A 13,506-nucleotide genomic window follows, 5' to 3' on the forward strand; every position below is an offset into this window, starting at 1 on the left:
CTTCCCAGAATTTCTGCCAAGGATCCCTGGGGAGTGAATATCAAGTATTTACTTGATAAAAGCAGTGTCCTCTTTAGGAAGATGGCACCAGATGCTGCTTAGGCCGCAGAATTTGCAGCTGTGGGTTAGTTTTCAACAGCTTGTGACCGGTTTGTACTTTTCCTTGGCTTTTTTCCCTCCTGGGAGTGTGAGATGAGGGAAAGAACTGCAGTTGTGGAATCATCAGAGCTTTGCAGAGGGAACTCAGTGACTGCTGCATATCAGCTGCAGTGCTGAGCAGCTGGAAATGAAGCTGCTGAAAATTTTCACTCTGATTATTCAACATGTCATAGGGCTTCAATTCCTGAGCTTTTTGGGAAAACATGAGTGGGATACAAATAGTTGACATTACACTTATATCTCTTGCAATCTTTCAACACTGCTTTCAGAGCAAAAACTTTCCACTTCACAGGATTAGGAAGCTGCCGAGTGTGAGGCCTGGTGTTCTCCTTTGCATATCAGTCCCAGAGTGTTTTTCCAGCCTCAGCTCTTCTGAGTTCACTGTTTTAGGTAGAATAAACACTGCTAGGTTGAGGTGCTCCTGTGCTTTTCCAGCTTTGTGCTAATTATAGCTCTGATACACAAAGCCAAAAGAGAAGCAGGAAGTTTTCCCCTTGCCCTAAGCTTATTGCAACTTCAAATGAAAAAATTAGAGTCTGCAATAAGGGAACTGCATTATGTTCACTCATCACCCTTTGAAGTAGCCTTTGAGTGCCTGGATTCTAGTTACTTCCAATCTGTTTTTTTTTTTTTAATAGATTCAGCCTCAGCTGCATATATCATAGATTCAGAGATGTTGAGAACCAGAAATTACAGATCTTCTACTATAGGAAACCCCCAGTCAATGGTCAGCATCTGTGTGATCAGTCAACTGGTTACTGCTGCTAGCTCTGCCCTCCGTTAAGTGCCCTTGTTAACATTTGCCTCCAGTGATATCTGGAGTGAGAATACTGTCAGCTGGGCCATGTCTCACTGAGACTGGCTCAGTGACCAGTAGGTCCTTTTGACTATTCTCCCCCAACCAACTGCCTTGGGATTGTATAGCTTTAAAGACTTGAAATCTCGTATCTCTACATCCATGAAAGGAAAACATATGCTTTTTTTCATCTTGATTGTTGTTATAAAGGGAAGAAAACTGAAACCAGGATAAGTAAGGCTTCCCCAAGGTTTGTGGAAAGTTGGCAGCACAGTTATGATATAAACCTAGATCTCTGATTCTAGGTTCACAGCTTATTCTGTGCTCCATTATGAAGTGGCCATGAACACTTTCCATGTGCCAGTCACTGTCCCAAGGCCTGGAGATAAGCAAGGGCCAAGAAAGAGAGAAAGAGAGCTCTGTCTTCAGAGAGCCTACACTCCAGCAGCAGACACAACTAATTAGTAGCAATTACAATTTCTTTTTTAAATTTTTTATTAAGGCATTATTGATATACACTCTTATGAAGGTTTCACATGAAAAAACAATGTGGTTACTACATTTACCCATATTATCAAGTCCCCACCCATACCTCAATGCATCACTGTCCATCAGTGTAGTAAGATGGCACAGAGTCACTATTACTAGCAATTACAATTAATGGTGAAGAGTGCTGTCACAACTGAAATGAGTCAATTTTTTTACCCCCTAACTTCCAGGGAAGGAAGGGAAATTCCTCTGCATTTATATTTCTTAAGGACATCTAGAGAAAGTATCCAGTTAGTGAAAAACAGTCTTAGCTACTCAAGTGCCAAGAAAGACAATGATTTTCAGGACATGTAATTGATTAATTAATTCAGTTTATTGGACACATTTTATTTGTCATGCACTGTTTTAAGAATTAGAATTCAATGAAAAGAAAGACAGGCTCTCAACCCTAGAGGGCATAGAGCATAGCAGGAGAGTCAGACTAATGAATGGGTACCTGGGATGACATGTCACAGAGGCTCAGGGTTTGTAGAGAATGCTGTGACCACACCAGTGGAAGACCAGTTCAGGAGGTGGGGCTGGGGTGACAAAGAAGATGTTGTAAGGGAGTGGCGTCCAGTTGGACTTTGAAAGATGCGAAATGGTTCACCAAACAGAGACTGGAGAATGTGCATGAGCCGGGCATCTGACAAGAAGGGGCAGCACGGGCAGGCTAGAGACGCGTGGTCGCTCATGGCCCTCAGCTCCCATCCCAGTTACACTGTCCTCAGTCCAGCTGTGCACATCCCCCCAGTAAGGACCAGAGACTAGGGGAGCAGCCTCTTCTCAAGAGTCTGTGTGGTGGGATAGCATGGTGGTTAAGAGCACAGACAGGCCCTGAAGCCAGACTGCTTGCCTTTCAGTTTTGATTTTGAATCTTTTTAGCTTTGGGACCTAAAATCTTCTGTCTGTTAGTTTTCTCACCTTTAAAATGTGCATAGGAAAAGAATGTTTTGTAATAGTTAAATGAATGAGTGAGGCAAAGTATTTAGAACAGTTCTTAGCACATACTCAACAAATGTCAATGATTATTGCTTGCATCATGGTGAGAATTACCAGCATTAAATGCTTCTGGCTCCTGTTCACAGAGGGTATGGACCCTCTTCTCCTCTCCCAGGGCCCTGAAGGAAAGGCAGTGCTGTAGAGGTCATAGGTCAGTCAATTCACTCTGGGTGGGAAATGGGAGAAATGCTCCTTGTAGATTGAAATTGAGTGTTGCTGCCACTTGGAGATGGGGCACGAGGGGGTCAGAGTGCACTTTCTCCCTTCCCCATTTCTATTTTAGTTCACTGTTTTTTACCAACTTCTATCTACAATGTATAAAATATCTGACCATGATTCGTGGGCAGCTCAGAGTACCCAACAAAGGGAGATTTGGTAAATGACAGGTCCCATGTGTCCGCTGTCAGTTTTGCTTGGCTTAAGGGAGTGCTGAGGTTCTCCTTGTCCCCTCCTGGCCCTTCCCATCCTTCCTAAATAAGTTTTTGTTTGGTTTGGTCTTGGTATTCTTATCTCATCTCTTACCATCTTAGGTCCATAAAAAGTAAGATTCTTTCTGGCAGCCTGTAAGAGCCCTGGATTCTGCCTTGGCTTAACAAAACTGTTGTCATAGTTGCTGTGGGGAAAATAGAAGTGTCTATGGTCAGGATCCTCACCTGACCCTAAACTACTTGCTGATGTAACTGGCCTGCTGCTAGGCTACTGCTTCCACACCCATAGGCAATAAGCTATTACGACTGAGTCACTATATAAAGAGCTCTGCCCAGGGCTCTTGGGTGGAGGCAGAGATGAAGGAGGATTATGGACCCACAGACTGCTGGATGCAGACATAATTCTAGTGCTTGACCTATAGCTGGGAGAACAAAGCTGGATAATAAACCCTTTTACCCCAAGAGCGTTCCATTGTCATTTCTCAGTCTCACTGAATCCATAATGAACTTGCCTGGGGCTGAAACCCTCAGGCAAGACAGTTGCCTTCCAAATCCTGTCTTGGGTCAGTCTTATCAGTGAAAAAGATGTCATAGTAAAACACTAGAATTCTTCAGACAGGATACTAGGATGATGATTTAACTCTGTTCTCGCTTCCTTTATTCTTTTCTAAGACCCAATTTAGACCTATACAATTACTGCTCTGTGGCTTTTAGTCATTTTCTATTTCTATGAGAAGAGAAAGAAAAGTCATATTAGTCCCACTCTTGTGCAAAAGCTCATATAGTTCATGAAAATGTCTGCTGAAGAAATATGTTTCTTCCTATGGATAAAACAAGAAATGATTTTAGTTCCTGTTGAAATGAATGGGGTGAGCTTGAGGCACTGGGATTCAGATAATTATTTTTATTTGTTTTTGAATCCATTTTTTGGTATACAATTACCCAAAATATGTCCTTTAAAAAAAAAATTAGTACAGTGCTGATCTGGTCTGGGGTTTTCTCCATTGCAGGATGAGTGTGAGCTGTTTCTCAGCAAAGATAATTTGTCAATCTGTTTACCATATCTTGTCAGAGCTTTAATATTACACTTAAGTCTTCATTTAGGCATGTATACATATATGTGTATACAGACACAAGTAATTCATCACACAAATCTTCAGTCTTCATTTATGTACTAACCAAGATTGTATTTGGTATATGCAAAGTTTAATCTGAAAGAAATCTTTTTTTTTTTAATAAAATGAAGGCTTCAGTGAATAACCAAGGTGATTTACTTCTATTTATTGAGGGCACACTTTCTCAGGAGACACACACATTCTTTTTTTTTTTCAAAAAAAGAAAAAATCCCAGCCCCCAAAGACAGAATTTAGTAAAAGACTGAGAAAGTTTGAAGAAAACAACTGAATCTCCCATCCCCCAGTCCTCTCCTTACTACCTTCCTGTTGAGGTGAAAGGTTCTATCTGACACTCACCTAGTGGAGGTTCTATTCTTTACCTTCTCGTGGTTTCAGTTTTACATATTGATGATTCCCACATTTACATCTCATTCCCAGACCCCTCTGCTGAGCTCCAGTCCCACAGACGGCCTCCTTAGTATCTCCAACGGGATATGTCAAAGACCATTCGGCATTAATATCTCAGGTTGAATTCCTGAGCTACCCCAACTGTCCTCCTTTTCCTACATCCCCCATTTCAATAAATGTTGTCTCTTTCTGCCCTATTTGTTATGCCAGAAGCCTTGGAAAAATCTTTATCTTTCTTCACCTCTTTCTTAACACGCAATTCATCACCATCTCTGGTCAGTTAAACATTCAAAGTCAACATCTCCGCGCCCCACTCTCCTCCCACTTTCCCCTGGCTGATGTTTACTCAGCTTCCTGTTTCTGCTCCAAAGTCATCTTCCTCAGGAATCCCTCCTTGCCCCTGGGATGAATTCTGCCTTTGATTATCATCCCATAGTATGCTTTCGCTTTTCACAAATATAATGGATTATTTATTTAATTATTTAATGTCTACCCATCTCTCCTAGTTTGATAAGCAAAGGAAATAGGGCTGTTTGATTGTTCCCTAAATCTGTTATGAATAGCACAGTGCTGGGCACTCAACTAGCCCTCAGTATTACCAGATTTTTGGAACACACATTTGTGAGCTTTATGAACTCCTTTTTCCTCTTCTCTGTGATTGTGGATGTCCTTTCTAATTCAAAAGAACAGAATTGTGGAGGTTCTATTCTTTACCTTCTCATGGTTTCAGTTTCATCACTCTAAGGAGGACTCCCAGTCAACATCACAAGCCCTAACTCTTCTGAGAAATATGATCCCTTAAAATTAGCCCTTCTTTGCTGCCTCCCTAGTTTTCTGAGAATACTCTCAAAATTCCAACTCACGTTAACTCCTTCCTCCAGGACAACCCCCAAGCCTGCACTGCCCTCCCCATCCAGTGAATATGACCTTGAATCTTCTTGCTAATCCTTTTTGCAGTCCAAGTTCCTGCAAATAGCACCTTAGAGATTCGCAGTGATAACCTATACCCCTTCCTGTCTCAGATCTCCACCCCTAAGAGTTTTTCTAATTTTATACTCTGCAGTGGGCGTTGTGTTTTGAACCCCAAAGCATGCCTGATATATAGTGTCTTTTAACACATTTTGTTGTTGAATGAATGCATAGAACATTTTATTTAGTCAATTTTCCCCATATTGACTCTGACTAAATTTCCTGTGATAGAAGTCATTAAATACCTACCACCATATTCTGAACTTGGCACCAAAATGGGCATATTGGGAAACTTCCACTTGATGTGTTCAACTCTCAGAAAGCAGTGACTTTTTTAAAAAATTAATTGCTCTTGGGAAACATGGGACACCATGAATTTGATATGCCCATCTCCTCAACTGGCCTCTACCTCCTGTGCCTTCCCAGAGCTGACTTCCAACCTAATTCTCTCTGACTTGAAGACTGGTGGGTAGAGACTGGCAAAAAAGAGGAATAATGTAAATGTCACCAGTAGAAAAGGAAAACAAGACTGGAAGATAGCAGAAGAGAATGAATTAGTAATATGGCCTCAGCCAAAGAAAGGGTAGAGAATATGACCCACAGACTTTAGTTCTTAAAAGAGAGTTTGTAATACAGATGTTATTGAAAACATAAATGGAATCTAAGAGTGATGTTAACATTTGGTTCCTGGCCACTAGATCTGGCAACTAGTATTCAACAGTTTAAAATAATTATAAAGCTAAATGGTTTTATTAGAAAATGAAGATTTCTTGGTCCACAACTTGCTGCTCTGAGTACATTAGCCTTTATTAGGGACTCAGCTCTACTCTTAAATTGTGATCTGCTAAAGAATTTCTAGAGATCACCATAGAAATGAAATTTATTTTTAGAAAAAGGTACAAATCAACTGCAAATCTTAAACTATAACATGTACAGCAAGCATAGTTTTAAACTAGCAGTTAGTTACTTATCCATTGTTGATGTTTAACTGTGATATCTGGGAGAGATCCCAATGTGTTATGTTAAGTGTTGAGGGCCTGTGTAGTCTTTAACCTGATCTTTAAAAACAACAGAATTTAAGTAAGTCAATAAAACCACTGAATTATAAATATTTTCTCATCTAGCATTTTTTATCAGAGCTGTCAATAAACAAAATTGTATTTTCTAGGAGTTCAGGCAGGAATACTAATCTATGAATTTTAATTGAATGTTCTACTAGAGGACCTTAGAAGAATATGAACAATTCGGACATCTGTTGAGTTATTCTGAGAGTAAAAGTAGACATATGCTCATTTCAAGAAATGGAAATAAAACTCTTAATGTATTTGCCTTAAAATACTGTATACACACACACATATACACATATGATTAATATGACTTTTTAATATAAAAATCCATGTTATCTGAATTAACTCCTGTGCACAAAACTATTTGATCCTTTCCCTGTTCCCCTCACCCCACGACACACTTCAACTCGCCCATTAGGTGGTATTTCCGATGGTAAAATTGATTCTTGACACAGATGCATGTCTCTATTCCCTTTCCTCAAACAACCTAAAACCACGAAACTAAATAAAGTGACAGAGGTTCACCCAACACAGCAGCTGCTGTCCTGTCTTCAGCAGGATGACGATAAAGACTAAACTACCAGCAAAAGTATAAGTTTTGTAGTGAGAAGAGCTCTTTATGTTCTGCCCCCACCCTCACAGACCAAATGCCAGACCAGAGCCCCACGCTGGCCTCCCTGAGCTGGTAACAGTGGCCCACCAGATGGGGAGCCAGTCTAGATGGGAGACGTTCTGAAGGCAAACAAAAGGGAAACAAGTCTGTCATGTTATTGATTTCAGTCCCCCAGGGAAGAAAGAAGCTGTGAAGTCTCTTTAAACCAGGACTGTCAGAGGAGACTGTATTTCATTAAAAGGTCTATAGAGAACCAGTCAAACAAAGAAGCAGCAAAATGATAAAATCCAAGTTCTGCCTTGTCTCCTGGCTTTGGGATGGGATGGAGTAAAAGCCTGTTGACAGGGAATGAGGGGTGAACTCTCTCCACATGCTGAAACCAAGACCTCAGAAATCACCCAATCTTGTCACTGCAAACAACTGCATGCATTTCTGGAAATAAGGTATTAATATTGCACACTTTTTAAAACTTCAATTGAGTACTAAATAATGGAGTTTTGTTCAAAAGCAATATTTATTTTTCATGAAGATAAGAGGCATATTACATTTGTTATAGAAAATGCTATGAGAGGGAAAAGCTGCATATTACTGATATGACAAAAAATATAAAAAAAAAAACTACTGATGAATGCATTCTGCCCTACAAGAACATACTGAATGAAAGGCATTATTCCAGGTGAGTGAGCCATGCAGAAATATGGATTTATTAGGGTTTGTTTTGAAATTTAATTTGTACGGCACACTTTTTATTCCTTTGGTGGCAACGAAACAGATTTATTGGCTACATGGTGGAAGTACAATAGATAACAGATAACCAAGGGAGAGGTTTTAATAAAACACCTGGGCAAGAAAAAAGAAAAGTGAGTGAATATGCCTGCTTACATTTCAGCTAATAAATAAAAAGGACAGATAGGGCTTTAACGGAAAACCATCCTGGTTATTGCAGCCTGGAAGGCTTATTGAAAACTGGGTAGAACACTCTAATTTTTCACACTTACAGCTATCGTGTGAGCTGAACAAACCAAAGTGATGTAACACACATTTTGATTCTGGAGCACAAACTGATGTTTTCATAAGAAACTCGCAAGTGGCCATGAAGGGGATGAGTGGGTCCTGATTATTAGCAAGTCTGCCTCACCTGTTGCTGATTGACAACTGAACAACACTGAGTATTCAACTTTATCACCGCCTTAGGTGAAAAAACACTAGATACTTCCAGGGAAGCCTTAGGTGAAAAAAACACTTATCTTCAATAAGCACTGGGCTTTCATCTCAAGGAGCTGAGAACTTGGTCCTCAGAGCACCATGCTTAGAAATGCAAAGTATATTTAAGCCACTCATCTGACACTAGGACTTATCAAACCCTTGTCACACACCCCTCCCTCCAACTGGTTGTAGTCAGTAGGGCCCTAGACTCATGGAAGAAATCTGTTCTTTTTTCTTTTACAGCAGGGAGAAAAATGTAGCTGTGTCTGAGCTGCCTCCGAGCTATCGTGATTTCAGTGTTGCTCTTTGGAGTCCTGCTTTAGAGGAGGGTGAATCATTTCCTACGCCTGGAGTCAGCCTCCTTTAAAACAGACATTAAGGAGCCAGGGAGGAAAAATTACTCTAAATACCAATAATAACCACCAATGCAAACAACAGTTTTTTAGTAGAGCAGGGCCTAACTTGTGCTCCCACAATTTGCAGGGTGGCTTCATAGAACAAGCTCCACAGATTTGGAAAGAACGAGAGACTCCAGATTTGATTTCACTTGGTTCAGAAACAGGAATTCCGAATGGTGAGTGAGTATGTGATCAGGGATTTACATCAGTAAAAGTGGGTTGCTTTAATACACGAACGCTTTTAGGCTATAAATAATATTTGATGGCTTACCAAATATACAATGCTGTTGTAAATCCAAGTTTGTGTATCAAAGATACAGGAACACAAAAGCAAGATACACAAAATGAATTGGCACAGGTTGGAGAGTTTGAATCCATTGTTAAGTATGGAGCCTATCGAATATTCCATCCAATTTCCAGTTATGTTAATAATGTCATTGCTCACTCTTTTGACTTTTAGTTTCCCAAATCTTTCAATGATCACTATTTTGAAAGGTTCATAAAGAGTCCCTATGCCATTCTTCAGAGGAGTTACTCCTACAGAGGTTATTGGAAAGAAACAATTCAAAATTCTGCTATAAATTCAGCTCATAAATTGTCTCACAATATCATAATAATAAACGTTCTGGGAAATTTTTTTTGAGACAGGTGTTAAGTGAATTTGCATGCCTTAGCAAGATGCATGAAGATGACTTGATGACTTAATTTCAAAAGCACCTATATTATTATGGCACGCTTTTGGAGACAGGTAATTATTGTCTACATAGGTAAATATATAGTGTATGTCATAGGAAAAATGGTTAGGTTCATGCTTTTTTCCCAGAAACCACATTTTTCCTTTGGTATAATTAAGATGTGTACATAAGAAAAGCTCTTCTACTGTTTTATAATATATAAGATGCTTTTTAAAAAATCTTGAGATCCACAATTGTTCTGTGATTAGAAATTTTAAAATAAACAAATTAATCTTCTGAATCTTCCAAAGACATGTTACATGTACTTAATATGTCCCTTCTTTTATCAAAAGATTTTAAGGGTCTAAATAACTCAACCATATGTAAAGATCTGGTGTATCTGGTTATACATACTGAATAAACCATTTGATCTATTTACACATAGACACTCTAATTAAATGCAAACCTATATTCTTGTATATAAAGGTTGATGAGACACCTTTCTACTTGCCATGGCACTAACAAAGCTAGGTTGAGACTCAGCAACCACTTGTATTCATTGCTTTGCAGGCTAGTAGTAAGTTCGGTTGCTGGTGGAAAGGGTCTCTTAGGACATCCTCTTAAACTAAAGGTTCTTTCATGCTTAATGTAAATGTGCGCACATGTTTTTATCGAGGTGGTCTTGAGCTGCAGATACAATCACACCGCTCGTGGTGATCCAGCTGGATGTCAACGAGAGCCATGTACTTTGCTCTACCCCTCCTCTTGAAATGGCCAGGCTCAAACTTTAACACCTAGGACAAGAAGCATATTTCCTGTTAGAAAGCCCCTGGTGCTTAACTCAACTAGACACCACTTAATTCTCTTTATGACCATTAAGTTCTTAACCCCTTGAGAATCCAACAAAAGCTATGGGCTCACTATTAGAATGCACACATGTAAATATTTTTACAATCATTAGCTCCTTAAAGTGGAGGGGTCAACTAATCACAGAGTAGTGCTTCCTGCGTAACCTATCTGCAGTACCAAGGTGACCTCAGGTGTCCTGGCAGGTGTTTATGGGTAGTTTTCTAAGGGCCTGCTTTGTGCCAGGTGCTGTGCCAAATACTATCATAGAGATTCTTCTGACTAAACCATGTGTTACGGATAAAGACAATACTGAGCATATTATTTTCTCTGCAGACAGAACAATGAATAAAGTCATGAACATAATATGCTGGTAGGACTAAATATTTGTTGATATAAAACATTTTGCCCTGATAAAGGTCACTAGTGGCCTTAAATAAATGACAGTTTAGCTCCACTGAAATCTTTGCAGACTAATACTAGTGTTAATACTGCATTTCTTAAGTGAACACAGTATATCCTTAATTTTTTAAATTAGTAAGTTTAAGTTGAAGCTAACTCTTCTGCTCTGCTACTACCTTCACTGAAGTCAAACATTAGTCATCCCATGCACAAATGCTTGGAAAATTACCCAGGTGCTTTCATATAAAGTATATGGTCAGTTAATTGCTTCTCTTCTTAATGTCCTTAGGTTCCTGTTAGCCTTTACTTTTGATTTGTTCTATTTTCCTTTTAGACTCTAAACTCTGTCATGGCATTACCATACAATTATATAGCATTTTATAGTTTTCAAATATTTGCATGATTTCTTTTGCCCTCAGACCAAATGTTGTCACATGGCACAGGAATATCCTTATTCTCATTTTATACATTAGAGGCTGTGACTTTAAAGGAGGCTAAGGCTTTGTCCATGTTCTTCTGGCCTCTTGGACCTCGGAGTAGGGCTGTGTCCTCTAGGTTCCTAGCACAGCTGACTCAATCAATGCCTCTCCAATATGCCTATGATTTCCTTTTGTATCTCAAAGGTGTGATAGCCCCATGTGTGAACTGGAGTGGGACCTGATAGAATTTGCTTGGTATACTTTGATCCCAGATAAAGGTTAGATGTGCAAAAATTTTGCTTTCACATTTGCATAACTTTTCATGGCATCTGTACAATTCTTTACTGTGGATTATATTCCAGCAATTTTCTCAATCTCACTTTACCTATTCAAGTCATAGAGAAAGCAAAATCCTCTACTAAGAAAAATGCCCCAGAGTCCTCAGTACTCATGCATTATAGTCTGTGTGCCCCTTTTACTTTAGCATTTAGCCACGTGGTTCCTCGGGAGTTCCAGTGAGAAGGAGAATAAATCCCTGCATTTGTTCAATGTTCAACCAAGCTAGAGAGCCTGGACTGTGGTAACTCAGAGTGGAACATGGAGCCCATTTGTTACAGAGCTTCAAAAGAATACTGATGAGTACAAAATTGGGGGGGAAAGGAATACCCTAAGAAAGTACATAAGGGAGGCACAAAGTTCAGAAGTATTTAATAGTTGCATAACTATAGACACATGTCAAAATTCATCAAGCTGAACACTAAGATTTCTGCATTTTAGTGTATGTATCTCAATATGAAAAATAATAAACATTTTCACATTTAAAAAGAAGTATTTAACACTGGTAAAGATTGTCTAAATGCCAGTTTTGATAACTATTTACCATTTTTTCCAGCCAGTCTACAGTACTTACAATACATATTACACAATTTCCCATGATTTATTATCATTCTATTAACTGGATCATAAGTTATTAGAAAGTAAGAAGAGCAAAAACAATCATTAACATTATTGAGCAGTTACTAGATGCCACACATTGTTGTAAGTGACTTTGCAAATATTAAATTATATGGACTTCAATGCAACACATTTAGTCCTAATGCAAATTAGGACTTTTCTAATTTTGTTCCTAGATAAGGAAAGAGAGAGAGAAAGTTACTTGCCCAAAGTCACAGAGCTATAATTGGTGGAATGAGAATCTGACTCCTTCTGGACGACTCCATGGCCTTACCTATGAAATTGAGACTTTTGTTTGTACAGCTCAGCATGCTGGGAACATAGCAGCTACTAAAGAAATGCACAGAGGTGAATGTGGTGGGTGAGGTCACCAATGAATTAACATGGGAGTGGGTGTTCATTTTCTCTCCTTTTGACATCTGCCTTAAATCTCCTCTATCCCTCCTCCAACACACACAGGGGATAAAACAAACAAGCCAGGAAATAAAGCAGAAGCCAAAATAAAGTGGCCCATGATTTGGACCACTTTTCACCATTTCATAACTTCTAAATAAAATTTTAAGTACCGAGAGCAGAGTTCCAATGACGTTGCCTTTCACTGCTCCCATGTTCTTTCCTGCTGGGTGACCTATAGAACATAAAAGATCCCTCTCCAGGAAAAAGTAAGTAAAAAGAGCAATGGTTGAAGCATGCATTACAGTTGGACAGTAAACAGCCCTGCCCGTGACTGAAAGTATGAAAGTCCTGGGGTGTCATATTTGGTCAGATCGCCTTGGACGGGGTTAGAGGCTGGAGTCTTATAGCTTCGCCAAGAATTTCCCAGGATAAAGTAGTTGCTATTGTCTAAGACTTTCTGCATGTAAGCCACATTTGGGGGTTAGCAGATGCAGAACAGAGAAATGATTCCTGAGAAGACCAGCAGAGGATAAATACTCTGCATTTGAAGAAGGCCATTATGATAGCCTAAGAAGTTGCGAGGACTGCACATATGCAATCAGTGCTCTGTTGATTTGCTTAAGAAAGTTGATGGTAAACAAAAGTGTGTGCTTTTGTATAAGAGCAGAGCCTGGGTAGTTTTTCTAACTGGTCCCCTGATTGTTCAGGGATTTTCCCTGTGCTTTATATCAAGTAATGTGAGCGCAGTATATATGTGTTTTGCTGATAAGAAGAGAAAAATGAATTGGCAGACACTTTCCCAGACAAGACAGGAAAGCAGTGTTTGAACAAAGTGGAAATTGGACTGCTTTACGGGCTGATCACAGCACTGATGTTCAAAGCTTTCAGAGCATGTAATAGTCTTAGGTTCAGGTACACAGCATTGAAAGGAAGAAGAAAGCAAAGCTGATTTGAGAGAGTACAGAAAATTAAAAGAAAAATGAAAAGCCTTTATCTGAAAAAAGCAAACTGTCTGGTAGTGGGTTATTTGGTCGCCTTTAAAGGGAAGGAACCATTGCATTAATTACAGCCAAAGGACACTTACTAATAGGAACCATCACAAAATACTCTCCTATTTTCTGAGCTA

At 39.3% G+C, this 13,506-nt stretch overlaps 1 protein-coding gene across 4 annotated transcripts in view; it reads right to left on the reverse strand.

Moving 5' to 3' along the window:
- Positions 1-6,768: 6,768 nt before the first annotated feature.
- PDGFD (platelet derived growth factor D) overlaps positions 6,769-13,506 on the reverse strand; it is a 218,838-nt gene continuing 212,100 nt past the window's right edge. For all 4 annotated transcript variants that reach the window (XM_057490900.1, XM_057490899.1, XM_036902761.2 and 1 more), the window contains one exon: positions 6,769-10,157. In XM_057490900.1, coding sequence (XP_057346883.1) covers positions 10,032-10,157 — 126 coding nt within the window. In that variant the 3' untranslated portion in view covers positions 6,769-10,031. The remainder of the gene's footprint in view (positions 10,158-13,506) is intronic.

This window comes from Manis pentadactyla, chromosome 13 (assembly GCF_030020395.1).
Source record: "Manis pentadactyla isolate mManPen7 chromosome 13, mManPen7.hap1, whole genome shotgun sequence".
In the NCBI taxonomy this organism is placed as follows: Eukaryota; Metazoa; Chordata; class Mammalia; order Pholidota; family Manidae; genus Manis; species Manis pentadactyla.